Genomic DNA, 27,835 nt, shown 5'->3' with positions numbered 1-27,835 from the left:
CGCTTGACCCGGAAGTGATGCCTTCGGCCTCACCCCGGAAATGGTTCTTTGCGCTTTCCGCTCGTGCTGCCGGCGTTGTTTGCGCAGCCATGGTGAGTCTCTGCGTCTCTTGGATTCCTCAATGCGAATAAATAATTAGTTATCTCGATTATGTAGTCAAGTCAGATAATTAATTCAGACGTCGGTCGGTTCTCAACGGTGGGCCTGCTGCTTTTCCTGGGCTCAAAAAGTTATTGGGAAAAGATCTCACAAGTCAACGGGAAGCTAGTGTAAACGTGCCCCGGATCGGGGTCCTCAGTACGTGGAAACGTTCCCTAAAAAGAGAGAACGATTCGCTTTGGCGCTAAATCGACATTTTTATAAGCGTTGTATCTGTGCTTCGATTCAGAGTAGCTTGCAGTAAAATAAAATTAATTAGAACTGCCTCAATGAAACCAATGCATAAAAATAGAAAACAGAGAAATAAGACTCATTGTTTAGGAAAGCAGTATAACGATAGCCTGAAAGATTAATCCTGGATTTGTTTTATATCCTAAGGGTAGCTCAAAGAAATAATGACAAAAAATAACGAATCTAAATGTCATAAGCTATTGTGTGTGTACATCTGTATGCTAGAAGTGTCTTGTACATCCCTGGGCATCTCATTCCTGTTATTAGGGAAAGAATGCACACGAAAAGAGAAGTTCATTATACCCAAGTTGTAGTTCTTGGCCTATTTACTAGGAATTACATCCTATTAAATTCACAGTAAATGTATGGTCAGTTTGGTTTCTCAGTTGTTAAACCTCTTAAGGGATACTTAGCTTTTCTTTTAAACTTGAATGATCTCATCTTTTCTCACCTGCCCCAGCATCTATCTCCAGATCTTCATGCTTGAAATAAATAAATTTAAGATATTACAGTACGTCTTTAGAGTGGCATGGTGGCCTGAGGTGGAACTCAGGCGAGTTTGATCCTAGGTAGCGGCAGATATTTCATTTTATTTTTTCATTTTATTTCTTTATTATTTTCTTATAGAAGAAATATAATTGTCATCTGTTTCACTCCTTAAAACCAACAGTTGGAATTTCAATCCTTACTTTATGTTCCCTAACATGTTATTATTTTATCCCTCTTTCTACAGCTGAATAGCAGCTGCAGCATTATAAATGACAGGAATATTTTCTAACATTGTCATTGGCAAGTAAGCAGTGTTAACATCTTTAAAAATTTCTCTTTACAGAAACCTATTTTGTTGCAAGGCCATGAGAGGTCAATTACTCAGATCAAGTATAATCGGGAAGGTGATTTGCTTTTTACAGTAGCAAAAGATCCGGTATGTTATCTTTGAATGGTTACCTTAGATTACTTGTTTTTCCCCCCAGTTAGCCTAACAGAGTATCTCTTCCTACTATCCTAATAGATAGGAGAGAAAAATGGAAGGAAGAAAAATAAGACAACTTTTTTTCAAAATCAATTGCATCTATATGCCAACAATGGATCTGTATCTTTTGCCTTTCATGAAACTTGGGCACCCTGATTTTTAAATCTCTCTCACCCTAAAGAAAGGTGCATATGATGCATTGGCCATATGACTGTCTTTGAAAGACAATTTAAACAATATGTGGTGGAAGAACAAAGCTGTTTGTAGGGTGACTGTGTCAGCCACAGTTAAAACTTTTGGTGGTTTGGTTTTATTTCAGTGAATATTGGTCATCATAGTCTATTAAAATCTAGTCAGAATGATTTGTTCACAATATTCTTCACAACCTGTAATAATCCAAGAGTTAATAATCAAGAGTTTGTGACACCTATTTGTCAGTGGATTTAGTTGTATTAATGATTCTCCTTCATTCATCATTAATTGATATCTTACTACTTTCTAATTTTACTCAGTGTGTTATATAATCAATTTCAAGTCAATGTATCTTGTCTAGACGTTATTGACTAATGGTCCAATTTAATCAGAATGATTATTATGTACTAATTTTGATATGATTGTATTTTTCTTTTATCAGATTGTTAATGTTTGGTACTCTGTCAATGGTGAGAGACTTGGCACATACACTGGCCACACTGGCGCAGTCTGGTGTGTGGATGCTGATTGTATCCTTTGGTTGTAGTGTACAAAATCACATTTTTTCCAGGTTGCCTGAGAATAGCTCATGTATATATTGGAAATGATCCTCTTGTCTTCAGTTAACAAGAGTAGAAAGATCTCTTTCTCTCTCTCACAAACTCAGCAACCCATGACTCATTGTGTTATTGTTTCAGAGATATTTTCCTACCAGATTCTTTAATGCCTTCAACAATGGTAGAGTTTGTGATGTATTGAGAAGTTTTTAAAAATTCAAGGACATGTTCAGATATTTATCTGTCTTGGAAGTAACCCATGTTGAATTGTATAGCACAGTCAAATGACAGTAGTTGATCACAAGAAATATTTTATTTTATTTTGCATTCTGTCATAAAATGCTTTATGATACTGTTTGTCATAACATAATTTACCAAAGGTCAGTTTCACAGGAATCATGGGTTCCAGCTTTTGGATGCATTCTGTAAGTTAACCCATTGGAGGTTCCTTGGTTGAAAAGGTTTTGCTGTACGCTACACTGTTTTGCCCAGTTAAAGTTTACACAGTTTTAATAGTGTGTGTGTATTTAATTCACAGGCTTTATATTTTGAAACTCTGCCATAATTCATTTCTGTTTCTTGCTGCTCATTATTTATTTTGTGTGGCTCCTTGACTGCTCTTTCAGGGGACACAAAACATGTCTTGACCGGCTCAGCAGACAACTCTTGTCGGCTCTGGGACTGTGAAACAGGTAAACTTCAATGCATGAGGAAGAATGTTCTGATTATGCAGGGTGAAAAATGTCATGTTGGGAGGGGAGGAGAATGGAGTTTGACTGCTTTCCCTGTGTGTACTGATACAGAATTTGTATCTGGAAACTCATGTCAAAATTAGGATTCATGTGTGAATAGTGTAAACATTTTTACAAGTTGAAGTGTAGGTCTCACCTGAATCAACATCTATTGAGCAGCCAGGGGAGGGGGGCAAAGGAGCATGCTGATCTCACTGGGTGAAAAGTAGACCTCTTTGCTTTTGTGCTAATGTTGCAGTACTTGGTTTTTCTCGCTGTACTTGCCTTTTTAGAGTACAGGTAGTGCTTGACTTACAACCACAGTTGGGACCAGAATTTCTGTTGCTCGGCAAGGCAGTTGTTAAGTGAGAATTTTACCTTTTTGCCATGGTTGTTAAGAGAATCACTGCAGTTGTTGTTAATCTAATTTCCCCCATTGACCTTGATTGTTGGAAACCAGCTAGGAAAGTGGCCAATGGTGATCACATGAACCCAGGACGCTGCAACTGTGATAAATAACATCCTGGTTGCCAAGCCCCGAAATGTTAATGGGGATGCTGCAACACTTGTGAGTGCAATTTATGACTGGTCATCAATCACCTTTTTCAGTGCCAAACTCCAAATGGTTGCTAAACAAATGATTATAAATTGAGGACTATTTGTATTGTTATTGTACTTTCTCTTATTTGCTGCTGGTGGTTTTTCCAGCAATTGGCTAAGAAGTACCTTGTTTTTGCCCTCCCATCATGAAAATATTAGGAACATTTGTCTCCTCTTCCAATTAAAGCGAGAATGAGCTATTGAGATCCATATCCTCAGGCATAGGATTATATCTAAGAATCTCAGATCCATTGAAGGCATCTTTTTGTGCAGTCCATTGATGAATCTAAATGTACCTGGGGTGAAGAATTGTCTGGTGATGAGGAAAACAAAGTGGTTTTAAAGGCATGTGGTTTCAGTGTTTGGACTCCCAACTTTTCTAATTCCAAGAGACGTCAGAAGCAGGGATGGCTGGATACACCTGACACATTTCAGTCTGATTACAGGATTAAAGCCCATTTCCAGGATTCTCATAATCATAATCATGAACCATAAATGAAGTCAAACAAGCTGGGGTTGCACAACATGCTCAGCCACTGAAAAGTAACCCTAAGTTAATATTTTGGAAGTTGTGTGTGTGTGCATCTCTTATGTCTGTAGCTGACTAGGTTATATAAGTTGTCTGTAGACACTTTCTGTAGACCTGAAGCTTTAGAGACCCCTGGAGGAGATAATTCTGAGTTTGAGGGAGCAGTGGGTCTCTCAGGTTGAACTTATTGTTTGTGTTTCATCCCCTCTTTAGGAAAGCAACTTGCTTTAGTCAAGACCAACTCAGCTGTGAGGACTTGTGGCTTTGACTTTGGAGGGAATATCATCATGTTTTCCACAGATAAGCAAATGGGCTACCAATGTTTTGTGAACTTCTTCGACCTTCGAGACTCCAGCCAGCTTGGTGAGACCTTCAGGTGTAGATTAGAATCAAAGTTAAGGTGGGGAAATTGTCCTCCTTCAAAGTCGGTGTTTACCAACTTTGTACCTTGTTTCCAGAGGACAATGAACCGTACATGAAGGTCCCCTGCAGTGAGTCCAAAATTACCAGTGCGGTTTGGGGTCCCCTTGGAGAATTCATCATTGTTGGGCATGAGAATGGGGAGCTGAACCAGTTCAGTGCAAAGGTTGGTATGGATTCATAAAGGGTATTTGTGTCCCATCAAGAAGGTAACCAGCCTCAGCCAGGCAGATCCGAGTTTGTCTTCGATATCATGTTTTTGTCAGTGGGTTCAGAAGGTTCCAGTTTACTTACTCTAACATCAAATACAAAAACAAAAAAAATGGGACACCACAGTCACCCTATGCCAAAGCCTGGGAGGCCGATACATTTTTAACTTCTGGAACATCAACAGGGTTGTAGCCAAATGACAGCAGCCACCGCAACAGAGAAAACATACTCTGTGCGTCTCAATAGATGACATTCTTTGATCACGGGGACCTAAAGCTCACCAACTCTATCCAATCTTAAGAGAGAGACAGAAACCGTAGCAGATAGGTGGTCTTTTGCTCTGTGCCGTAAAAGGTATTATAGGTGACGACTCTTTAACTCTGCTGTTGAAATTTATTGGTAACCAGTGCAACTTGTGCAGTCACATGTGTATACCAAAACATTCCCATTACTGTTTGTGCCGTAGTATTCTGGAGCAGCTGTAACTTCTGGTAGATTTTAAATAAACCACATTGCATAGTCTAATTACGAGGTGGCTAGAGCACAGGTGACTGGAGAGCCTCCCAATCCTTCCAGTGCAACTGGTATATTGAATGGAGCTGGGCCAAAGCCCTCTTGGACAAGGTCACCTGCTCTTGGAGCAGCAGCTGCAAGTCCAGGAAGAGCCCCTAGCTGAGCTATCCACCAGATCTTCAGTGAATACCCCATGTTTCACTTATCAGCTGCCTAGGATGATCAAGTGGACCTTGTCTTCCTACCTGGTGGTTGTGGTAGGGTGACCGAGTTGGGAAGTAATTCGGTGGCAGTGAACTGATGACTGCCTTCCTGTGCCAAATCACACTGCAACTCCCCATAGACAAAAGATAGATTTAGAGTTTAGCTAGTGGAATATATCAGGCCTTCCCTGACCTGGAATAGGTCAATGGTTGCCATGGAGGCCATCATCTCCTGAACTTCCTGGACTCGACATCACTAGGCAGCAAATTGAAATTCCCAAGAAGCAAAAGTCTTGGGGTCTCTGGTCATGAAAACCAGCAGATCAGGAAGTAGGAGGGAGGGCATCACCCCAGCAACTAACCCATCTATTCTTTAAAGCCCAATTTTAACCAGAGCCTCTGTTGATCTGCAGAGCCTTTAGTGATTCGTGGTGACACAGGCATCTTGTCTCCCACTCTTAGACTCTTGACTGATGAGTCCAGCCAACGTGAAACCGAAGGGGGACATAATTCTGAGAAAGGGACCCTCTCCTGGGTCATCCATCTTGGTTAAACAAGCTTAAGGGATGAAGGGCATTTTCAAGTTCAAGCAGGTCTTTGATACTACTTTGATAAGATTGCCTTTGAAGAATAAGCTATTCAAGACAAGTGTCATTGGGTGTCATTGAATTTTTGGTGTCATTTGCAGCTGGTGGTTTTTCTTCATTTCTCTGTAGTTTCGACCTTCCACCTCCAGTGCTACTTTTGGGAACAGCCAAATAGCTCTTGGAGAATAGTAACTAAAAGTAACCATTTGTCTGGAATGGTATGGAGACTCATGCTTGAGCAGGGAGGTTGGACTAGTCACTAGAAGATCTCCAAGGTCCCTTACAACGTTGTTATTTTATTAAGTATGACTTGATTTCCCTTTTGTTGCCTTAAGCAAGATAGCATTCTCTCAGCTGAGTCTGTATTCTTCAAAAAGAGGACGATAATCCTGCCATTATGTTTTTTAGTCTGGATATCTTAGAGGACATTTATCCAACATGGGATTCAAGGACTGAACCAAGAATTCTCAATGGGCATCGTGCTTTATTATTGCCCTGCTTAATTTAGCATCAAGGTGGTGATTTCATGTGACCTCAGACCATCCCTTTTGGAGGTTCTTGCTGACTGATAGTTACAAGAAGAAGAGAGAGTGACTGGCCCAAAGTTAGCCAGCTGGCTTTCGTGGCTAAGATGGGACTAGAACTCACAGTCTCTTGGTTTCTAGCCTGCTGCCTTAACCACTAGACCAGGGGTAGGCAACCATGCTGACTCAGGAATTCTGGGAGTTGAAGTCCATGAGTCATAAAAGAGCCGAGGTTGCCTACCCCTGCACTAGACTAATCAAGCTTGGAGTAAAGTAGCAATGTCTTTCCTTCTCTCCTGTGCTCACTTCCTTCTCTTCCAGTCAGGAGAGGTCCTCATGAACATGAAAGAGCATACAAAACAGATCAATGACATCCAGACTTCCAGAGACATGACAATGTTTGTCACGGCCTCCAAGGATAACACTGCCAAGGTGAGTCTCTCCTGCTGCTGCTGATTGCTGGCAAAAGGTGGTGTCCTGTGACCTGCATTTTTCAATTAACCTCTGGAAAGAGAGGCTGCTTAGACAAGTTAGCTCTTCCTATCACTTTATTTATTTATTTATTTATTTATTTATTTATTTATTTATTTATTTATTTATTTATTTATTTGATTTTATATACCGCCCTATTCCCGAAGGACTCAGGGCGGTTTACAGGGCGAGTTAAAACAATACAAATAAGTACACTTTAAAATAGAATTAAATAAAAACTAGCCCACAATTAAAACAAATTAAAATTTAAAATTTAAAATTAAATTAAAAAACCCCTCAGTCCAGGCCAGAAAGATCAAATAACCAAGTTTTCAGGTCCCGGCGAAATGAGCGAAGGTCTGGAGCAGTCCGAAGCTCTACCGGCAGTTCATTCCATAGGGCAGGCGCACCCACAGAGAAGGCCCTCCCCCTTGGAATCACCCGCCGGCATTCCCTGACCGGCGGAACCCTAAGGAGGCCCTCCCTGTGGGAGCGCACAGGACGGTGGGAGGCTGATGCTGGCAGCAGGTGCTCCCTGAGATAATCCGGACCCATGCCAGTGCAAGTTTTGAGGTAATAACATTTTTGCTCTATCATCAATCAGATCATTATTTCCCTTTTTGGTGGTAATTTTCATTAATATCTAACCTTCCTTTGCTGTCACCTAAACAGCGAATCTGGAGTTGGGGAGGTGGCAGGGCCATAAAATCTGGCCCCCAAGAGCCTTCCTTTTGTGACTCAAATTTCAAAGGAGTTGTTTGGGCTCAGCTGGCAAATTGAGGATGGGCCTCTTGGCTGGAGACAACTTCTTAAACTTTCTCTAAAACATTTGTTGCCGTACTGGCATTTTTTTAATGTTATTATCTTCGGCATCCTTCCTACAAATCGTAAATATAAGCATCGGCACACAAATTAGCGGTCCCAGGAAGTTTTTTCAACTCTCACCAGAACTCAGGGAGAGTTTGTTTTTTTTCCTGTTTTTGATTTCCAGGGCTTATTCTAGTTGCCCTACTCAGCTTCCAAGCACAGTTTTGTTGGAACAGTTGTCCACAACACTGGGAAGTGACTGCTGTGTTGCTTGGGGCTGATGTTGTAATTGGCATTTCCAGATGATACTGGGGAAGTCCCCCCAAAGCCCTGATAGATCTATTTCTCTTGCAGCTCTTTGATTCTACAAATCTTGACCACCTAAAGACTTTCCGAACAGAACGGCCGGTGAACTCCGCAGCGCTTTCCCCCATCTTTGATCATGTATGTTTTTCCCCCATTATTTTTTTGTGTGACATCTGCCTAGGATGAGAGTTGTGTGGTTTGTGCAGGTCCTTTAGAAAGGTAAAATTGTCTGTGAGATGAAAGTGTCTCTGTGTTAGCTTCTGGATGCTTTGCTTCTTGACAGCTTCTGGGCCCTGCTTGATTGCTGTACAGGAAATGGGAAAATATTGAGAGATCAAGTGGCAGAGCTCTAAACTTGGCACACGAGCAATGTTTTCTTACGTAGAGGTCCTATATCTATACAGTTTGGGTTTTCCCGAATAGTCTAAAATTTAGAGTGTTTATTCCTTTCTTCGAGTTGGCATGGAATATCAAAACATGGTCAGTTTTCTTATGAGTAACCAAGTAGGACAACCAAATCTTAAGCCATGGCAGTAAACGGATCTGTTGGTAAATCTGCTCCTAACCAAAGGAATGGGTCTCATCCTTTTATTTTTATTCTGGCAGGTGGTGTTGGGCGGTGGACAGGAAGCCATGGATGTGACAACCACCTCCACCAGAATTGGAAAGTTTGAGGCCAGGTGAGCTTGTTTAGTTCTGGATATGAGGGATGTGGCAATGATTCACTCCTCTACTGTGTTCGCATGAAACCCAACTGTTTTCTAGAGAGTAAGGCCATCACTTCATGACCAAGTTACACTGAAGAGTTGCCCAGCGTTCCTTTCTAATGGTGGTTATCTCTTTGCATCTTACCTACGTTTCTAGGTTTTTCCACCTGGGCGTTGAGGAAGAATTTGGAAGAGTCAAAGGCCATTTTGGGCCAATTAACAGCGTTGCTTTCCACCCTGATGGGAAGAGGTAAGCATCATAGATATTTCTGGCTGTTTGGTTTCATCAAGACTTAGGACCAAGAGCACCAGGAATTTCACTCCTTTTCTTCTGCTTCTAGTTACAGCAGTGGCGGAGAGGATGGCTACGTCCGCATCCATTACTTTGACCCCCAGTACTTTGAATTTGAGTTTGAAGCTTGAGTGCTGCTTCCTTGTCTTCCGATGCCTCGTTGGTCTTTGCAGTTCCTTCAGGACGGAGATCTTGCTTGCCTTGAGCGATGCTTAAGGGCAAGAAGCAAAGGATGACTTGCTGCTGCAGCTGCTGGTTCTCTGTGGGAGAATCTCTCTACTTGTACATTCTTGGAACAGCTCCCGTTGCCATATTTATAATGTGAGACAGGGATAATAAATTCTTCCTTTACAAAAATGAAAAGAAATATGTATGAATGAATGTGCTAGCTAGGTACAAGTAGATTACTATTACTATTTCCATCATGTGTATGATTTGTTGGCTTCAGGATTCAGTGTTATATCATTCGGGGTTTCCATATTGACAGTTCTGCTAAGTAAAGCCCAGGTCATACAAACTCCAAGTTTTACAATATATTGTGAGATTATTGGATCAGCTTATTGGAGTAGAGCAGCATCTTTCAACCTTAGCAACTTTAGATTGTGTAGACTTCAACACCCAGAATTCCCCATCCAGCACTGGTTAGGTTTGACTAATATTAACATTTTAAAAGCCACGTCAACTTTATTGTCTAAACATAGCTATTGGCTCCAAGTTGGGGTGGCTACATATGAGCATTTGGATGACTCATTGCCAGGAAGATTGAGCTTGTGTTCTGGATTTCTTCGATCTGAAACGTGGATCTAAAGAGCTGTATTTTATTTGTAATAGTTAAAAAATAGGTCTGGGAAATACATCGACATGTTCACAGTGTTCTCTGTGCCACAGATGAAGAGCTTCATTTCTCCTTGGTGGCTCCAGGGGTGTCAGCACTCTGTTTTCAGCTGTCCTCTTTTGGGGTGGTGACCTTTACCAGCCAATTCTTTGATTCCTTCATCTAAAAAGGGGTGTTGCAGTCTACTTTCACATGGCTCTGTGCAACTGTTGTAAGTTTGGCTATTTGTTGCTATTTGCTGAATTTCTGCCCAAGCTTCATCAAGATGGTGGGACGAACGGACCCAGCGGAGAAATAAACCTGCATGGAGAATAATGGCCAGTTATCCATCTCTTTCACGAGGACAAACATCTAGGGCAGGGGTAGGCAACCTCGGCTCTTTTATGACTCATGGACTTCAACTCCCAGAATTCCTGAGTCAGCTATGCTGACTTAGGAATTCTGGGAGTTGAAGGCCATGAGTCATAAAAGCTGAGGTTGCCTACCCCTGATCTAGGGGGACAGCTACATCTTTCATAATAACCCCAGAAAAACGGGCTGCTAATGGAACATGCATATCCTGTTTTTACATTTAAGGTGCTCAGAGTATTTAGATATCCTTCAAATCTGCAAGTTTGCAAATATATTTAGCAGTAGATTGAAATTCTCAAATCTGTATCTAGAGAACTTGAAATAACAGTCCTCTGAAGATCCAGGATTCAGAAAAATTGTTGGGCTTGTTTCTTACATGTGTATTTTAAAAGCACATAAAGGAAATGAGGAGCAAAGTGGATAGGTGGGCAAGGTTTTAGTTTCTATTCACCAGATGTTATTTGGAAATTTGCTGATATTCAGACAGCGGAAATTTTTGAAACAGGTTTTAGTAAGGCTGTATTACAGGTAGTCCTTGACTTATATCCATTCGTTTAGTGACATTTGAAGTTAGGAAGGTGTTGAAAAAAGTTACGACTGGTTTTTGCACTGAGGAATATTGTGACACTCCAGTCACATAATCACAATTTGGTTTTGTATTCCTGCAATCACATAATCATGATTTGGGTGCTTGGCATCTGGCACATATTTGTGATAGTTGCAGTGTTCTGGGGATCATGTAATCACCAGCTGTGACCTTCCCAGACAGCTTCTGACTAGCAAAATTAATGGGGAAGCCAGCAGGGAAGGCTACAAATTGTGATCACGTGATACCTTGCTTAATAACAAATTTTCTGATCCCTATTAACACAGGAATCCCTGTACAAAATTCTGCAATGCATATGTGCAGATATCATCCAGACCTCCTAAGTGATTTCTGTATCAACTGAAATTTCTGGAATTATTGTATCAACCTGAGCAAAGCATAATGAAGATTCTTAGTCATCCAGGTAAAGGTAAGACTTATTTTCTTGTTGGTTTGAGATGTTTCGCTGCTTAAGTGCCAACAACTCTGGCTAACCAACTTGCTCTGACCGAGGAAGCTGTTTGGATGAACAGCGAAATATTTCAGACCAACAAGAAAATAAGTCCAGTTGCCATGACTCAACTTCCAGACTTATCACCAATGTTGGCCTGTGAAACTGAAATCTGGAAGGCTTAATTTCAACCAAATTACAGTTGCTGGCATGTGAGTGCTTTGTTCGAAAGCTCTGGAACGGTGGACAGTGTGAGCTTGTATTTTACATGGTAAATGGAATTTACCTTGCCAGAGCACCACACTCTGTGGTTCCACGGAGGGCCAGATGACCAGGGGGTTGTACATGTAAAGGGGATTCAGGTACTTCTCCACACGGTTTATCCAGGGCCAGAGGCAGTGGGTCTTCCCCCTCACTTCACACAACCTCCTGCAGGGAAGTCAGTAGCATTTTAGTCCCTCCTTGGGTAGGCCTGGAGCACTGTTTCTCAGCCTGGGCAACTTGAAGATGTGTGCACTTCAATTCCCAGAAGTCCCTAGCCAGCTTTCCAATCACCACATCCAACCAGGAGCCCGCCATGTTAGGGAAGGAATACAACAGATGCTCCACAAAAATTGCAATGGGATGTTTCGGGAAGGCTGACGGAAGCAAATGCAATCTAACATTTTTAGACTCTGTTCCTTGTAGCTTTGAGGTGCCCCTCTCCTCTTGAGGGTACAACTTGATTCAAACGGGTTGTTGGAGATGTAAAAGCATGAAAGAATTATAGGTACTCCTCGACTTGCAGCCATTTGTTTAGCAACCCTTCAACAGCACTCAAAAAAGTAGTTAGAACCAGCCCTCACGCTTTAATGACCCTTGCATATTCCCCCTGGTCATGTGATCAAAATTCAGGCACTTGGCAATTGGCATGTATTTATGATACTTGCGGTTTCCTGGAATCATGTGATTGCCATTTGTGACTTTCCCAGCCGCTTCTGACAAGCAAAATCAGAAATGGGTAAGCCAGATTCGTTTAACAACCACATGATTCACTTAATAACCGCAGTGATTCAATTGTGGCAGAAAAGATTGTAAAAATTGGGTGTGACTCACTTAACAATCACCTTGCTTACCCACAGAAATTCTGGTTCAAATTCTTGTCATAAGTGGAGGACTACCTGTACTTTTCTCCCCAGTAGCCTCAACTGACTCAGATCGATAAACCAGAATTTCACCTACTGCTTTTTTATGAATAGGGCTCCAAGCTACAAGGAAGACTGGCTAAACTGGATTTGTTTTTATTTAATGCTATGTCGAACTGGAGCAACAAGCAAGGAGCTTTGGTAGGGATGCCCGCAAGGTCTTGTGGAAAAAGTCAACATGGTGGCTATAAAGGTATGATTGAAGCTCCAACTGCAGTACACGTAAGATGTACACAAATATGGGAACTTTGATCTCACTGATGTGACTGCCGTCTTGACCACACACTGCAGACTCCTGTGAACCCCCCCCCACACACACACACACCTGAGTGCTTTATCATGGTTGGTTCAGCCATTTCTGTGGGAGAAGTGATGAGAACCACCAGTCGGGAGGCTCTGAAATCTTGGTATCCTCTTCCCTGCAAAAATGGCTGCTGTGAGGTTTCCTTGCAAGTGAAACCTTTCCACTTCCCCAGGTTGATTTTCTCCCGGAGAACATCATGTCCTGAGGTTAAAATCCTGTGCGTCTCGTTTCTTGAAAGTGCAGGGAGAGTTCTAGCAGTGAAAGGTTACTAAGAGTATCTCTTGTGATTTCTAAGATTTCAGATTTCTTCACCCGAGATATTTGAAGAGGCCAAATTAAGTGCAAGGCCATCCCTCTATGTCTTTCAAGGCTGGAGGCAGAACATTCCCAGCCCTTGGTCAGAGTCTTTGAATAATCTCAGTTCGCCCTGCTCTCCTAGGCTGGCACCCTCAACCCTGCTCTGCCCCTCCGTAGCCTACTCCTGCTTTACCTTTCTTTCTCGTTGTTGCCCAAGAATGTGCCATAGGGAGAGGCGTAGCAATGCTCAAAGAGTGCCAGCAGGAGATGCTCATTGAATGCCAGTGAGAAGGGGAACTGGCGCCCCAGTTGCCAGACGCAGTCGAGGAAGAGGAGAAAGGTAGGCGCCTCCTGCTTGAGCCGGGCGTGCCCGTAGGCAGAGTGGGCGCAGCGGAGCTGGAAGGGGTGCCCGGCCTGGAAAAGCAAAAAGGCAACTAGAAGCAGAAATGGAGCTTTCTGCTTCTTCATGCTTCTAGCAGTAACGTCCAGGGAGAGGGAAGGGCAGGAGACAATGCTTTCAACAAGAAACAGAGCTCAACGAAGTCAATCAAAGGACCCCATAAATATTAGTAAGAAATAAACTGTTCCTCCTTATGATCAAAGGTACACCTGTGTCATATCAGCCTGTTTGTCTGTGTTTGATGAGAGGCGGAGTCCGAGGTGCTGCAGAAGTTTCTAAATTACAATTCCCAGCAGGGAGTTAAAGGCTTGGGATGATGGAAGTTGCACTTTAGCCATATCTGGAGAGCCAGAGGCTCTCTGCACTGGCTTGATGATAATATTCAGTGGCTGTGTTATCACACCGCACTAAGCCATGGTTAAGGAATCCTTACCTTCCATTTTGTATGCTGACTAGAATCTGATGAGTAACGTATAGCATAAAAACCCTATGCCTGTGCTTAGAATTATAATCACTTCCAATTTTGAAATTCTATCTGTATTACTACTAGGAACTATTGAGATAAAAAAAGAACAAGATATACTTTCTTGTTTTCCAGCTACGGCAATTTTAAGAAGTGTGGACCTCGTTTCCCAGAATTCCCCAGCCAGCATGCCAATCCCCTTTGAACTGCCTCCCGCTAGTACCTGTATCCATTCCCGCTCCAGCAGTCCCTGGAAGCCGGCCAATGTCCTGCAGGCTGGATCCAGGATAACTTGGGCAAGAGCCGTGACCAACAAGGTGGCATCCTTCCCTTCAGCTCCATGCACCAGGACGTAAGCCTCCTCTCTGGATCAAGACACGAGGTTTCTGGTTACACGACCTCCTCCCTGACATTAGCCCATCCCGAAAGGTTGGGGTGCAGAGGGGATGTGTCCAAACAGCTTCTCCTGGGGGCTCCTCTCCAGACCCTTTCCGGGGGAGGGACCAAATGCAACACTACCTTTCCAGGCACTGGGCTGCCAGGCAGGCAGCATTCAAGGCTTCCTTGACGTGGGACAACCACCTGGAGGCTTCTAGCTTGCTCAGCCAGCGGTCCATGTGAGGAGAAGTGTCATTGCAGGCTTCCACCAGTTTGATGAAGCTTTCCTGGAGGGAGCGACCCCTGAGAGGTGGGGAGGGAGAAGGAGAAGGAGAACTGACTTGGTCAGAGAGTCCTGCAGCTCGTAGTCAGGGGCCTCTCCCATGGACCAGACTTGTCTGGCTGGAGAGAGTGAGTTGCAGTTAATAGGGGAAGCCGGTTTAAACTTTCACATCTGTCCATCTTTCTCCATAGGAAAATATATACGAAATAATTCTTATGAGCCATTTAGATATAAAAGGTAAAGGTAAAGGTTCCCCCCGCACATGCGTGCTAGTCGTTTCCAACTCTAGGGGCCGGTGCTCATCTCCGTTTCAAAGCCGAAGAGCCAGCGCTTGTCCGAGATATAAGCACTTACCAAATGCCAATACTTCAGAACCTCAACTTCAGAAACCGCCCTTTCTTGCAAAAAGCAAAAATCTGGCTGAAAGCATTTGATTTTCTATTCCTGCTTTCTATTCCCTTTCTAGATCAGGATTTTATTTTATGTTTTATTCTCGACTGCTGGGCTGGACAAATGTTCTGTTAACATGAGGCCAGTGGTAGGATTCAAGTAGGTGAGCAACCAGCTCCCTGTGTGGATGCCGCTTCTGGAAGTCCATTCTGGGCCTGGGCAACGAAAAATTAGCTCCCGGTTCTGCCGAAGTGGTGCAAACCAGCTGAATGCCACCACTGCATGGGCCGCTAGAAAATTTCTACCGATCAGAGTTAAGGCACAAGCTGAAGGAGGCTGCCAGTACATGATCGAGCCCTTTTGAGTAGGTACTGTCTCCATTATTATTATTATTATTATTATGGGGGGAAAAAACCAAAACACCGGTATTTGCATTTCTCCAACTGTTTGTTGTTGCTGTTGTTGTTTCCTCCTTTACTAATCCTCCAGCATGCTGAAGGGCTTGGTGATGTTGAAAATCTGCACAAGAATCTTTACTGGACTGAAGAATTTTACTCACCCTCTTGCTAGCTAAAAGGGGGGATCTGTGATGAGAGAGAATTGCAGATGAATTGTTACAGGTCAGTTTCACCTGGACGATATGTATAGTCAGGTTGTTCCAGGCATGAGTTAGAGCACAGTTGTCCAAACGTGAGAACTTTAAGACCAGTGGACTTCGATTCCCAGAATTCCCCCAGCTGGGAATTGAAGTCCACAGCTGAAGTCCACAGGTCTTAAAGTTCCCAAGATTGGACACCCCTGAGTTAGAGAATTTTCATCTCTTTCCTGGGCAGTCACTTAACTAAAAAAAAAAAGCATTTGTTTTCTGCAATAGTCCTTTCACTTTAAGCAAAGAGCATTGATTGGGGGTTATCAGGCTGGTTTCTTCCACAGCTTCTCTAACAATGGAGAAGAATCCCATAATTAATCAGGGACAGTACTAAATATTTTGTTAACCTACTGCCCTGCAGATATGTTGGTCTACAATTCTCTGTTTCTGGAAGATTTCAGTGCTGACTGGGAAAAATATTATTAAATAATTCTTAACAGTACCAGTTTTTCACAGATCATCCTTGACTTAATTGAGGAAGGAATCATTTTTAAGCTGGTTCACCCTGCTTAGCATCAGAAGCGTGGGTCACACCAAAGTTAAGGAATTTCCCAGGGTATCTTTTGACTAATGGCCATCTTTGTTCAGAGTTCCCTGTTGTGGTTGTTGTTTTAATTTTGCTTTTTCCTGCTCATGATACGCTGAAAGCACAACATACGTCTGTTTTAAAAGGGGAAAAGTGCTTCCATAGTGCTTTCAGCACATTATTCAGATGTGCCTTGCCTGGGGCTTCTTTTGATACCTTCCCATCATGGATGGGCATGAATAGATAGAGGGACTTACCTCTCTAGAGGTCGGTGCAGCCTCTTCCAGCCACGATAGCAGCTTCGCTGCTCCAGGCCACCTCCCATCACCCGGGCCTGCTTTGCAGCCTGCAGCGACCTGGTGTCCAGGATGAAGCCACGTTCCCCGCCCTCTAGGATGGCGGTCAAGAGCAGCTCATCCTCATAGCAGCGTTTCCGGTTGGGCCCCACAAGGGGCTGGCTGCTGCGAAGCATCGCCTGTACGAGCAAAGGATGGAGATGGATGGAGGAGAGTAAAAGGGAGGGAGGCTCCTGGGAGGGGTGCAAACTGATCAATTTGGGGTTCTCCCAATGTCACCTTGTGGCCCTTGGTCAAGTACATCTCCTTAAGCTTGATCTTTTTTGAAAAGCTCATCCTGAAATTGAATGTATTTTGGGATATGCTTTCCTTAATGTAAGAATTTTTGTTTGTAAGTCTGTTTCATGCCCAGTTTTTGCAAACCATTTTTTTTCTATTGTAGAACTTTTCATACAGCTTTTGGTTTTTTTAAAGCTGACTTTTCTTGATGATATATTTTCTAAAATGACAATATTGCTGACCTGTGTTGCAAAAGTCAGAGAACTATGAATTTTGAATAATGGCTAGGTTTCTGCATATTGGTCTGAAAAAGCGAAATTCCGAAAGTTCCCCTTCTGGGGCAAATGAAAGACATTTTTACATTCTTGTTGAACTGATTAATGACAGTGATACAGTCATTTCTTTCTGAATTCTCAGTTCCTAAGCAGTGCTTGGTCTGTTTTTGCCTGCTGTCTGCTTGGTGATGCTCAAATTCCTTTTGATGGGGCTGGTGAAGATGAAAAGCGGTCTGGAGGTTAAACCACACCTTGAACGGTTAAGGGAGCTAGGTATGTCTAGCCCAGGGGTCGGCAACCTCGGCTCTTTTATGACTCGTGGACTTCAACTCCCAGAATTCCTGAGCCAGCTATGCTGGCTCAGGAATTCTGGGAGTTGAAGTCCACGAGTCATAAAAGAGCCGAGGTTGCCTACTCCTGGTCTAGCCTAACAAAGAGAAGGTTTAGGGGTGATATGATAGCAGTCTTCCAGTACTTGAAGAGCTGTCACAGAGGAGAGAGGGTTGACCTATTCGCCAAAGCACCAGAAGGCAGGACAAGAAGTAACTGGGTGGGAGATCATCAAAGAGAGATTCAACCTAGAACTAAGGAGAAATTTCCTGTCAGTGAGAACTATTAATCAGTGGAACGGCTTGCCTGTAGAAGCTGTGGATGCTCCATCACTGGAGGTTTTCAAGAAGAGACTGGACAGCCATTTGTCTGGAATAGTATAGGGTCTCCTGCTTGGACTAGAAGACCCCCAAGGTTCCTTCCAACCTTTTTATGCATGAAAAGAATTCTGTACAGATTGGTGAAGTGACACGGCATGTTTAGAGTATCCATTGGGTGTGCCAAAGCTGCCTGGTTCAGTTCCCAGCATCTCCTGGTACAGATGAGGAAGGTGGCCACTGGAGGGCATCTCTGTCTTCTCCTATCTCGTGCCCTCCTTGGAGGATATGAGTGCTGGGAGTTTCTAAGCATTGCAAGAGCTCCAGGTTGGAAAAGATTGCTGTTGCTAGTGTTTCTAAGCCTTGACAACTTGAAGCTTTGGGGAATTCTGGGAATTGAAGTAACTCTTCATCAAAATGCCAAGTTTAAGAAACACTGCAGTAGAGTAGCGCCCCCCCTCCCCCCAACCTTTAGGGCACCAGGGACCAGTTCCGTGGAGAGAGGTTTTTCCTTGGACCGGAGGGTGTGTGGTTTCATATGCTGCCTACATCCTGTGGATGGGGCTTCACTTTTTTGCGTGGCCTGGTTTCTGGCATGCTGCAGCCAAGTGCCAATTCCCGGACCAGGGCTTGGGGACCTCTGCACTAGAGCAGCTATGGGGGTGAACAGCTAAGCATGCAAACAGAATTTGTGGGGAAGAGAGAAGAAAGAGAGGGTTTGGAGTTGGATGGAATAAAAACAGGGAAACGGAAAGGAAAAAGCATATATTTAACCACAGGGCTGGTTTATGAACAGAAATTGGGTGCCGCAAGTGAAAGGGGCAGTATGAGAGAGGAGCTGGACCCACCGTCCCGTTTCTTTTGTGATAGTAGCTGAGAACTGGGAATCGCCTCCCCTGACGAAATCGGGCGCTCTTCTGAAGGGCTGCATCATCCAGTCTCGCCGGTACGATCACAACTGGTGGATAACTGGGACAGACTCCAAAGTCTGCATTGATAGAACTCAGCCTCCAAGCCCCTGTCTGGGAGGGATGAAGAATGAAGGTGTTTGAAGAGCCAGGTCAAGCTCTGGTTATGGTGAGGCTGTCTGCCTCCAATATACAATCTTCTTGCTGAACATCTATCCTGTCAGATGACATCTGTTGACCTGACTGCATTTCAAAAGTCCCAAATTTGGGGAGGAAGCTGTTGGCTTGGTTGTGGAGTGGGGGGTGAAGGAGCCAGGTTGGTGCAAAGAAGAGAGAGGAGAGGAAGGGAGGGGAGAGGAGAGGGAGAGGGGAGGGGAGGGGAGGGGAGAGGAAGAATGGAGAGGAGAGGAGAATACTTTATTGGCCAAGTGTGGTTAGACACACAAGGAATTTGTCTCTGGTGCAAAAGATCTCAGTGTACATGCAAAGCAACAGAGTAATAATCACAATAACGCTATCAATAAAAGGAAGTAGTAGAGAAGATGAGGATAATAATACTACAGCCATACAACATGGGGAAATACACATATAAATAAGACAGTACAGTGAAAATTAGGTGTTTGGCACAAGGAAAAAAACTCCCAGTGTCTAGTTGTTTTGGCATGCAATGCCCCATAGCTGTATCCCAAGGGGAGGAGTTGAAACAGTTTATGTCCAGGATGTGATGCATCTGTAGATATTTCCTCAGCCCTCCTTACTGGGCAATTACTGAGCAACCTGAAAAAGCTGGAAGCAATGGGAGGTTTGAGGAATCTTTGTGTTGTGGAAGAGAGACCCACCCACATGTGCCACACAACCCCTCATCTGCTACCTCTTGGCCTTTCTTAAAAGGAAGGGTCCACGGACGCAATGCCACTGAACATCAGGCGGAAAGAGAGTCTCACCCAAAGGGTAGATCAGAAAGGTTAATATTTGTTAATTACAGGCAGCAAAACTAATCTGTTAAAATATAATGCAAGAGAAGTTTCTTCAGTTGTTCGGAAGAAATCACGTGGCGCCTTTTCTGACTCATACATTTTCTTAAAAGGCACCAACTTTTTAAGGTGCTACCCGACTTCTTTTGATTTTTTTTGCCACTATAGACAAACATGGCTCTCTTTCTACAAAGCTTTCAATGTTTCACATTTCCCACATGCTCCCACTTCCTGGGTTGTTGATATCTATGGACAGCACAGACACACCCGCACACAAACACAGAGGGAAATAATTGCATTGACTTTAAAACCCAGCTTTGATATTGGGGGGAAAAAGTGGTGACCTGGAAAAATTGGGTGGAAGCAGGGATACAGCGTAGACTTTCGACCAACTGACAGATGATGAGGATGAAGTTTTGTTAAACAGATAGTCCTCAGGTTATGACCATAATGGAGCCTGCCCCATGTAACCCGTGATAGATATAAAGGGGGTCTGTCTGTCATGTGACAGACCCAATTTTATGACCTTTCTTATTAAGTGAATCTGTGGTCATTAAGAGGATACTGTAGTCATTAAACAAACCAATGGTTTGCTATGGGTGTGGTTTTGCCAAAAACTGGAAGTAAATACTGGTTTTCGGCAAAACCATTGTAAAACATGGTCATGTGGCTGCGGGACGTTACAAATGGCCGTAAATGTGGCCCAGTTGCTCAATGCCTGAAGTGTGGTCATGTCCCCACAAGGGGGGGGCAACTGTCAGAACTTCAAATCCAGATTGTAAGTAACCCCCCCCCCCCCCGGTCAATCCATTGGAACTTCAAACAGTTGGGTAAGTGATCAGTTGTAAGTTGAGGTCTACCTGTATTCCATGCTACAAGACAAATATCATCTATGAGATGTAACTCAATGGCAATATCTACAATTACAGCATCATTTTCAACTTCTGATACAGCAGAGATAGTAGAACAACTTGTTAAGTCCTTTAAAATTAAAAAAAAATAGTTTTGATAGATATTTGTTATCAATAACATGCAATGTCCTTGACACCAGGCCACAAAATGCCCTGGTCCAGCTGCCAGTTCTGCCAGCCCACTAGCCCATGCTCAGAAGATCATGAAGATCATCATCGGCCTCTACTCACGTCAGTTGCAATCTGCTTGTAATACTGTTCAGTCATGTGCGTCGGCCACCCAGTGCCCAGCATTGTGTTTTGGGGTCTGTAGAAGAAGGGGTACGCCATCATCACCGATTCCAGAGAAGAAAGGGCCTGTGGGAACATGGTTGGTCCAACATGGTTAGCAACAGATACACGTGACGTTCTCCACTTTGCAGTGTCTCTTAGCCAAGCTGAAGACATTTTAAGATGTGTGGACTTCAATTCCCCAAATAACCCAGCCTGCATTGCTGCTCTTGATCCTTAAAGCCCAGCCACTCAGGAAGTCTTCAACTTACAGCCATTCCTTTAGCAACTATTGAAAGTCACAACGGCACCGAGAAAAGTGAGTTACGACCAGTCCTCCCACTTGTAACCGTCACAGAATCCCCATAGTCACATGATCAAAATCTGGATGCTTGGAAACCAGCATGTATTTACGACGGTTGCAGAGCCCCAGGGTCATGTAATTGCCCATTTGTGACCTTCCCAGCAGGCTTCTAACAAGCAAAGTCAATGGTGGAAGAAGGAATCATTTAACAACCACAGGATTCACTCAACAACTGTGGCAAAAAAATAGCATAAAATCAGGTGTAACTCACTTAACCACCCTTTTGCTTAGCCTTAGCTGCAGAAATTCTGGTCCCAATTGTGGTTGTAAGTTGAGGACTACTTGCATTAAAATCTATCTGGGAAAACTGATGTTTCATCAGTCTTTCTGTGCCATCTAACATTTAACTGATATTAAAGAGCTGAAAACATTATTCCCGACCAGCTGTAAGAGGCTTCTAGGTGATTGAGTGAGTGTGGGCAGAAGACCATACCTACAGAGGGGAACCTGGCGTGGGACCAGGTTCCTTGATGGACCGCTTCCCACCGCTTCCATCCACCCATCTCCTGAGGTCCAGCAGGAGAGGCATTTTTGCAGGTCCCATCAGCCGAGGAACATCATCTGGTGAGACCCAGGAAGGGAGCTTTCTCTGCCTGCCCTGCGGAACAGCATCCTCCAGACACGTTCCACATCCTCCATAGCCTTACCCTAGCTGGCCTTGGCAATAGGAAGGAGAACCCAGGGGTGTGGTGGAGCTGGTGCAGTGCTGCACTGATCAATGGGGATTACCTTGGCTGAGAGTTAAAATACTTTATGATGGTTTATATACGTTTGTGTGTGTGTTTAAATTGAATTGCCCTTTTTGGTTGGTCTAATATTTGTTTTAATTGGCAGTGTGAACATAGCACTGGTCTGCAAGTCTTTGAACCAAGCAGATCTCTTCAAGCACCTTTTACCTGTGTGTGAGGAACTGGGGCTCACCCTGCACAGGTGGGCCTGAAGCCAGTTTCATCCCCCATAGGGAACTGGAGGAAGCAGTCCCAGCTAAGCCCCTTCTGAGAACTCAACGCAACAGCTGAGGCTGGGTTGGCCAAACTGCCAAGCACCACAAGGCTTCTCTGCCACCCATCTGCTTCTTACTTCTTTTGCAACCCTCCCTCTTCTTTCCTACGCAAAATGAATCAACAGGAAATGGAGAGCACGGGGAGGGGGAGGACTTCCCTCTTATGATTGAAAAGAAGGGGGTTGAACAGCAAGGGACAAGGCCTTGGGAAAACGTCTTCCCCTCCTTCTCTCCTCCTCTTCCTCCTTTATCCTTAAAGCTGCAACATTTGGAAGCATCTTGGCTGAGTTTGGGCATGAGTTTAACCAGGGGAAGACGCTGCTGGGTACAGAAGAGTTTTAATATCTGGTTATAACTGCTTCCCACAACTGCAGAACAGTATAGTTTAAAAAAAGAAAGAAAAGAAGAAAATGTATGTCAAGATACATCCTGGATGAAGCACTGGCTGAATTTGCACAACCTACAAGACCAGGCTAAAATCGGATTGGAGATTTTGTGGCTGAAGACAGTGTAGGTGGGAACCAGGTGGCCTTGGTCCTAAACTGCACCCTTCCATTAATCAGAACAGGCACTCGGCACACGTTCCTCTTCCAATGATCTGGCAGCAGCTGGGTTCTGCCAAAATCAGGACAGGCTCACCTTACCTCAATGGAGCTGGCAATGTTCAGGCACTCTGCCATTCCAGGGATTTCCAACTGCAGAATTTTCAGGTCTTTGCATTTGAGAGTGATGGTGCCAGAGGCGTTGGCCAGCCTGTGGGAACAGGGAGAAAACAGTCTGTGGGAGCTGCCTTGCAGGAGGCCACAGGCAACTTCCGGCAGTTTGCAAGCAGAAAGAACCTCATGTTTGTGGCAAGGGAGGAGCAGCACCAACGATGGAGACCTTAGCTTCCCAGCCCACCAGCCACAATCCGAAAGATGGTCTTGCAGATGAGCAGGAAGCGAGCAACTCATTAACCCAGAAAGAGAGAGAGAGAAGCAGAGGACAAGCAAAGCTGTGACGGCCTCCCACAAGATCGTGTGCATCATACAACTGATGCAGCTAATGCTGATTACATGACTCACATCATTGCCAGTGTGCTTGTTCTCTTATCGCCTCCTTACAGGTAGCCCTAGACTTACCACCACGATTGGCACCAGAGGTTCTGCTGCTAAGCCAGGTGGTTGTTAAGTGAGTCACGTCCAATTTTACAACTTTTTCGCTATGGTTGTTAAGCAAATCGCTCCCGTCGTTAAGGGAATCTGGCTTCTCACCACTGCTTCTCAGAAGCCAGCTGGGAACTCTATGGAGAGTCTCAGTCATCCAGGTCATGGTTGTCCCAAAGGCGCCTTTGCAAGAGGCAATTGGACTTCCATGTTTTTCTTGGAAAACGTTTCACTTCTTGGATGAGAAGCAAAACATCTTCCAGGAAGAACAAGAAAGTCCAATTGTCTCTTGAAAAGGCGCCTTTGGGACAGCTGGGAAGGTTGCAAATGGTGATCACATGAACCCCGGGATGTTGCAACCCCTGTAAATGCATGGCGGTTGTCAAACACCTAAATTTGGATCATGTGACCAAGGGGACGCTGGGATGGTTGTAAGTGCGAGAACTGCTATAAGTCACTTTTTCCAGTGTCATTGTAACTTCACATGGTCTGTAAATGAATGGTTGTAAGTCAAGGACTACCTGTATTGCTGTACATCCTTTTCCATCCAGATAAAATAAATCTGGAATAACCAGCGTGTTTGGTTCTTGCAAACTACTGTACAGGTTTGCAAAGGCCAGGCAACAACGGCTTTGAGAATTATCCAGAATTTCTGGCATCCATCTCGGGACAATGTTTGGTGACCTTCTGATCTTCCAAGGAGCAGCCTCCCCCTCTGGTGATACCCCTGGAAAAAGGAAGGGGTATTTAGACTTCCAGGCTTTTAGGACAGAGGGAAGTGGGAGGCAACAAAAGGCCTTGGGTCCTTGACCCCACCTCAAACCTTTCTCAAACCATCCTAAATCTCACTACTATTTGAAATCTACAGATAGCCCTCAATTTACAACTGTTCATTTAGCGACTGCTCAAAGTTACAACAGTACTGGAAAAAATACAATTGTTGCAGCATGCGCATGGTCATGTGATCGAAATTTGGCAATCAGCATGCATTTAAAGCACAATATCTCAACTGCCTATGGAAAGGAGGCACAAGGCCAAGAAGACAAGCACTCTGTGCATGCTTAAAAATATGCTCGCAGTTCATATAATAGCAAAATCTGGGCAACATCTGGCAAGAAGCTGGATTTCTGATTAGGGTGCCTGTTGCCAGTTCTCCCTTCCCCCTCCATCAAGCTGTCCTGGCCTTGCTTTCCAGCAGGTAGGAAAAGGGCACCAGGATGGCTGAAAGGTCATTCTTCACCTGTCTGGGCAACGCTTTCATTCCTGAAGCAAGGCCTGGAAAGTTGGGTTCCCCCTCCCCGGCTGTGCAGCTGCGGAAGCCGAAAGTCGATGACGCAACCAACCTGTCACCTCACTCGCTTGCATGCCTTGCGGTGTGAAAAGGGTTAAGGCAAACCTGTTCTCTGGCAGGGAGCCATTAGTCCAGGAGCTTTGATACCAGCTTAAATTCTGAATGCTGAGAGTCACAGGAAGGAAAGGAGAAAGGTTAGCATCGTGCCCGAAATGCAGAGGTTAATTGGCACTGAGATGGAGAACACCTGCTGCCAACTGCAGTGCCCTCCCTCTTCCAGCTCGCTTTTCACTCTGCCACTCTGGGGGATGTGGGCCACCCCAATTCTGCCTTGGCAATGTTCTCCCAGGAGCCCCAGGAAGGTGTAAGATGCCTTGTTTCTTTTGGTCTCTTCTGCAGCCCTCCCTCGGTGAACATTCTGAGCGGGCGATGCTTCTTTCCAAGTGTTGCAGGAAAATGTCACCTCTAAACCCCACATTTGGCTGCCTTTTGAAGAGCTCAGGAGCAAAAGGGTGCAAGATGGAGCTTCAGCAGAGAACAAAAGTAACCCATGAGCAATTAGAGTAAGAAGAGCGCATTGTTTCACTCCCACCACCCGAGCCCCAGCCCAAGCCAGCCAATATTTGGCCTCCTTGCCTATCTGAAGATCTTTGCTTCTGATCTCACCATCCTTGAGTGTGAAGGAACTTGATAGAACTCTCGAGAGTGTGTGATAATATTTGGGTGGGCCAATCTCCTTCATTTGGGTCTGAACAGTTTACGCAAGTAGTCTAGATTGCAAATGAGAGAGTTTAAAACTGCAGTGGCATATCCTTTTAACTGTTCAAGATGAATCAGTGAAGTTTGATAGTGCAGTTTAAGCTCTGTTAGGCTACATTTGCCTAGACCGGTATTTCTCAACCTTAGCAACTTAACATGTATGGACGTCAACTCCAGAATTCCCCATGGTAGCTGGGGAATTCTGGGAGATGAAGTCCACAAACTGGGCTTGGGGTGGTGGAGAGGAACCATGATGAGAAGCCCAGCAATGCCAGGCAAAGCTATTCACCTTTTTTCAATGGCATCCACACTGCGAATCAGAAGCCACAACTCAGTTGTTCTGTGTTCCCCGCTCCCTTCCGCCTGGGATGAAAACAGTAAATGATGGCTGGTGATGGCCAGGGTCCCTCGGATGGGCTGGAGTCCTGGGCATGAGAGAACCACATCGTCTACCTTGGTGGTCTTGATCAGCTCGGCAAATTCCATGGTGGGGGTGGCGGAGCGTCCTGGAAATGTGACGGTAAAGGGGAAAGCTATTTCAGGAGAAGCTGGAAGACTGGGAAGAAAGCTGAGAAAGGGCATGTCAGGAAGGCTTTCTGGTCCTTCAAGACAGGGTTATGTCGGCTGATGAGCACAATTGGGACAGGAACTTCTGTGGCTAAGTAAGGTGGTAAGTGAGTCATGCCTGATTTTACAACCTTTTTTTGCTGTGTTCATTAAGCAAACTGCCTCGGTTGTTACACAGATCACAGAAGTGTTAAAAAAATATGAATGGTTCGAAGTTGAGGACTACCAATCTATTAATGAATGGATGATAGAGAGATCTGCTTGGTAAAGAGATGCCTACATTTTCCAGGTCAAGAATGAATAGAGCAGGGGTGTCAAACTCAATTTCATTGAGGGCCGCATCAGCATTGCGGTTGCCCTCAGGGGGCCGGGTGGGTGTGGCCAGGGTGGGCATGGCCTACTGGGTGGGCGTGGCTAGAGTGCGAATGGCCTACTGGGTGGGCGTGGCCAGAGTGCGTATGGCCTACTGGGTGGGCGTGGCCAGCTCTACATCATTGGCGTCAAGGGTGCCTATGGGGGCCTGGGCAGGAGTGGGACAGATCTGAGGGTCTCTGGCAGGAGGAGGGTCTCTGGGCCAGGGCCAAGGCAGTGGGGGCCGTTCCCTCACTGTTTCCAGGATGGCTTCGCAGGCCACATGAAACCACTTCGCGGGCAGGATCCGGCCCCTGGGCCTTGTGTTTGACATGTCTGGAATAGAGGGTAATCCTTCGAAAGTGAGACTAAGGTTTATGAAGTGGGTTGGGTTGAGAGAGAGCGACTGGCCCAAAGTCACCCAGATGGCTTTCATGCCTAAGATGGGAACAGAAGTTACAGTCTTCTGGCTTCTAGGCCAGTACCTTGATTGTTAGACCAAACCGGTACACTTACATTGCATCGCATTACCCTTTCTCTGCCCAGAATTCGGCATTCTGCAAACCCCCAAACCCAGGGGGCCTTCCCTGTCTCCATCCCCCCTCCAGTCCTACTCAAGCAGCAGAAACAGCAAGAGATTTCTTAACCCTTTCTGCTTTCTAGGCAACATTAGTGGCAGTTGCCAACTGACCAGGACAAAGACAGTGAGCTTATTTTTGTGCCTTTAACGAACACTTGGATTGCACTTGGAGGGGAAAGTTTTTGATCTGAATAGTAAGGAAGGAACAGGCCTCACTATAAGCAGCACAGCTCACTGTGGTGAAAAGTTGCTCTTATGAGGCCAGGATGAACAATTGGCAACCCAAATGAAGCATTCTGTTAACTTTGGGGTGGACCACAGTGCATGCCAGATCTGCAAAAGTGAGCTCCGTTCTGCTTCTAATAACCCCACTTCTGTCAAGGCAGACCAGGAACTGCCCCTTTACCTAGCAACAAACCATCTGGTGCAACTAAGCTTTGCTGAATTGTAGTTTCACAGCTTAGAGAGGCCCAGATCTTTGGCTGGTTGGCAGGAACGTTTCAGTAAAAGGATCCCGCTTCCCAGCACGGAAGTATTCCTCTGGACCGAGGAGAAAGCCAAAGAGCCGAGAGCACCCACTTCCCATACCTGAGAGTTGAATGGGGAACTGGATCTCTTCTGGGACTTGCCAAGGGATCCGGGAAACAGGATCGCCCACCTAGTGGCAAAGGCTGAGGGAACAGAGATTGGTCCCTCCCTTCATGCCCCGGCCAGCCGATATTGGCAGTTGTGGAGAAACCTTGCAACCGCTGTTTGTTGTGTTGCTGGGAGCTCAAGCTGGATCTTATATTGTGAAAGGGTAGAACAGGAACTGCACAGCACTTAGGGAGGGAGAGGCTGAGCGGGGAGGGAGAGAGAAAGAGAGAGAGAGCGAGAAAGAGAGAAAGAGGATGTGTCGCTTAAGGTAGCCCGGCTGTAATTTGTTTTGTTTTCAGTTTATTTTTCCCCCCACTGTTAAAGAACTAGAAGAGATGTGTGAAGATAGCAGATAAAACATCGCTGTGATAAACAACAGCCAGACATTCGGTGGCCTTGTTGTTTGCTAGGGCAGATGATGAGAAAAAGAGAGGCATGAAATTACTGGAACATTGGAGGAATTGAAACTG

General features: G+C 44.8%; 2 protein-coding genes and 1 long non-coding RNA gene across 9 annotated transcripts; 2 read left to right on the top strand and 1 right to left on the bottom strand.

The window, feature by feature from the left end:
• Window positions 1–17: 17 nt before the first annotated feature.
• On the top strand, window positions 18–9,379 carry EIF3I (eukaryotic translation initiation factor 3 subunit I; the record flags this gene model as incomplete). The annotated part of the gene is made up of 11 exons (XM_081335320.1): window positions 18–92; window positions 1,223–1,315; window positions 1,998–2,085; window positions 2,739–2,804; window positions 4,186–4,335; window positions 4,431–4,558; window positions 6,751–6,861; window positions 8,062–8,151; window positions 8,620–8,693; window positions 8,878–8,970; window positions 9,062–9,379. 11 exons carry the CDS (start codon window positions 18–20, stop codon window positions 9,141–9,143), a joined length of 1,050 nt encoding a protein of 349 aa, XP_081191446.1. The 3' UTR covers window positions 9,144–9,379.
• A 133-nt stretch (window positions 9,380–9,512) lies between these two features.
• On the bottom strand, window positions 9,513–27,490 carry LOC308672396 (myotubularin-related protein 9-like). 5 transcript variants are annotated; one of them, XM_081335314.1, is made up of 12 exons: window positions 27,318–27,490; window positions 25,521–25,737; window positions 24,578–24,637; window positions 22,681–22,789; window positions 20,631–20,756; window positions 18,455–18,628; window positions 16,367–16,584; window positions 14,403–14,564; window positions 14,107–14,248; window positions 13,214–13,434; window positions 11,522–11,664; window positions 9,513–10,147 (listed from the first exon to the last, which is right to left on the bottom strand). In XM_081335314.1, the coding sequence occupies exons 2-12, from the start codon at window positions 25,715–25,717 to the stop codon at window positions 9,939–9,941; spliced, it is 1,761 nt and encodes a 586-aa protein (XP_081191440.1). In that variant the 5' UTR covers window positions 25,718–25,737; window positions 27,318–27,490; the 3' UTR covers window positions 9,513–9,938. The 5 variants fall into 5 exon arrangements, with proteins under 5 accessions (XP_081191440.1, XP_081191443.1, XP_081191441.1 ...); XM_081335317.1 differs by lacking the exon at window positions 24,578–24,637; XM_081335315.1 differs by lacking the exon at window positions 27,318–27,490 and having other exon boundaries at window positions 25,521–25,793.
• LOC308672400 lies at window positions 14,142–18,822 on the top strand. 3 transcript variants are annotated; one of them, XR_014027410.1, is made up of 4 exons: window positions 14,142–14,235; window positions 15,011–15,302; window positions 15,424–15,554; window positions 18,477–18,822. It is a non-coding gene; the product is annotated as an uncharacterized lncRNA (long non-coding RNA). The 3 variants fall into 3 exon arrangements; XR_014027411.1 differs by lacking the exon at window positions 14,142–14,235 and having other exon boundaries at window positions 14,409–15,302; XR_014027412.1 differs by lacking the exon at window positions 14,142–14,235 and having other exon boundaries at window positions 14,414–15,302; window positions 18,480–18,822.
• Window positions 27,491–27,835: the final 345 nt, after the last annotated feature.

This window comes from Vipera berus (assembly GCF_964194415.1).
Source record: "Vipera berus genome assembly, chromosome: 9".
Lineage (NCBI taxonomy): Eukaryota > Metazoa > Chordata > Lepidosauria > Squamata > Viperidae > Vipera > Vipera berus.
This window is presented reverse-complemented; position numbering and strand designations above follow the sequence as displayed.

Excerpts from the sequence above, each read along its gene's own strand:
- LOC308672396 (XM_081335313.1), bottom strand. The coding sequence starts at position 23,064 with ATGATGCACACGATCTTGTGGGAGGCCGTCACAGCTTTGCTTGTCCTC. Across the intron at positions 13,435-14,106 it reads TGGAGCGGGAATGGATACAG|GCCGGGCACCCCTTCCAGCT; the intron begins GTACTAGCGGGA and ends TTGCTTTTCCAG. Across the intron at positions 10,148-11,521 it reads GAGTGTGGTGCTCTGGCAAG|GTTTATTTCTCCGCTGGGTC; the intron begins GTAAATTCCATT and ends TTCTCCATGCAG.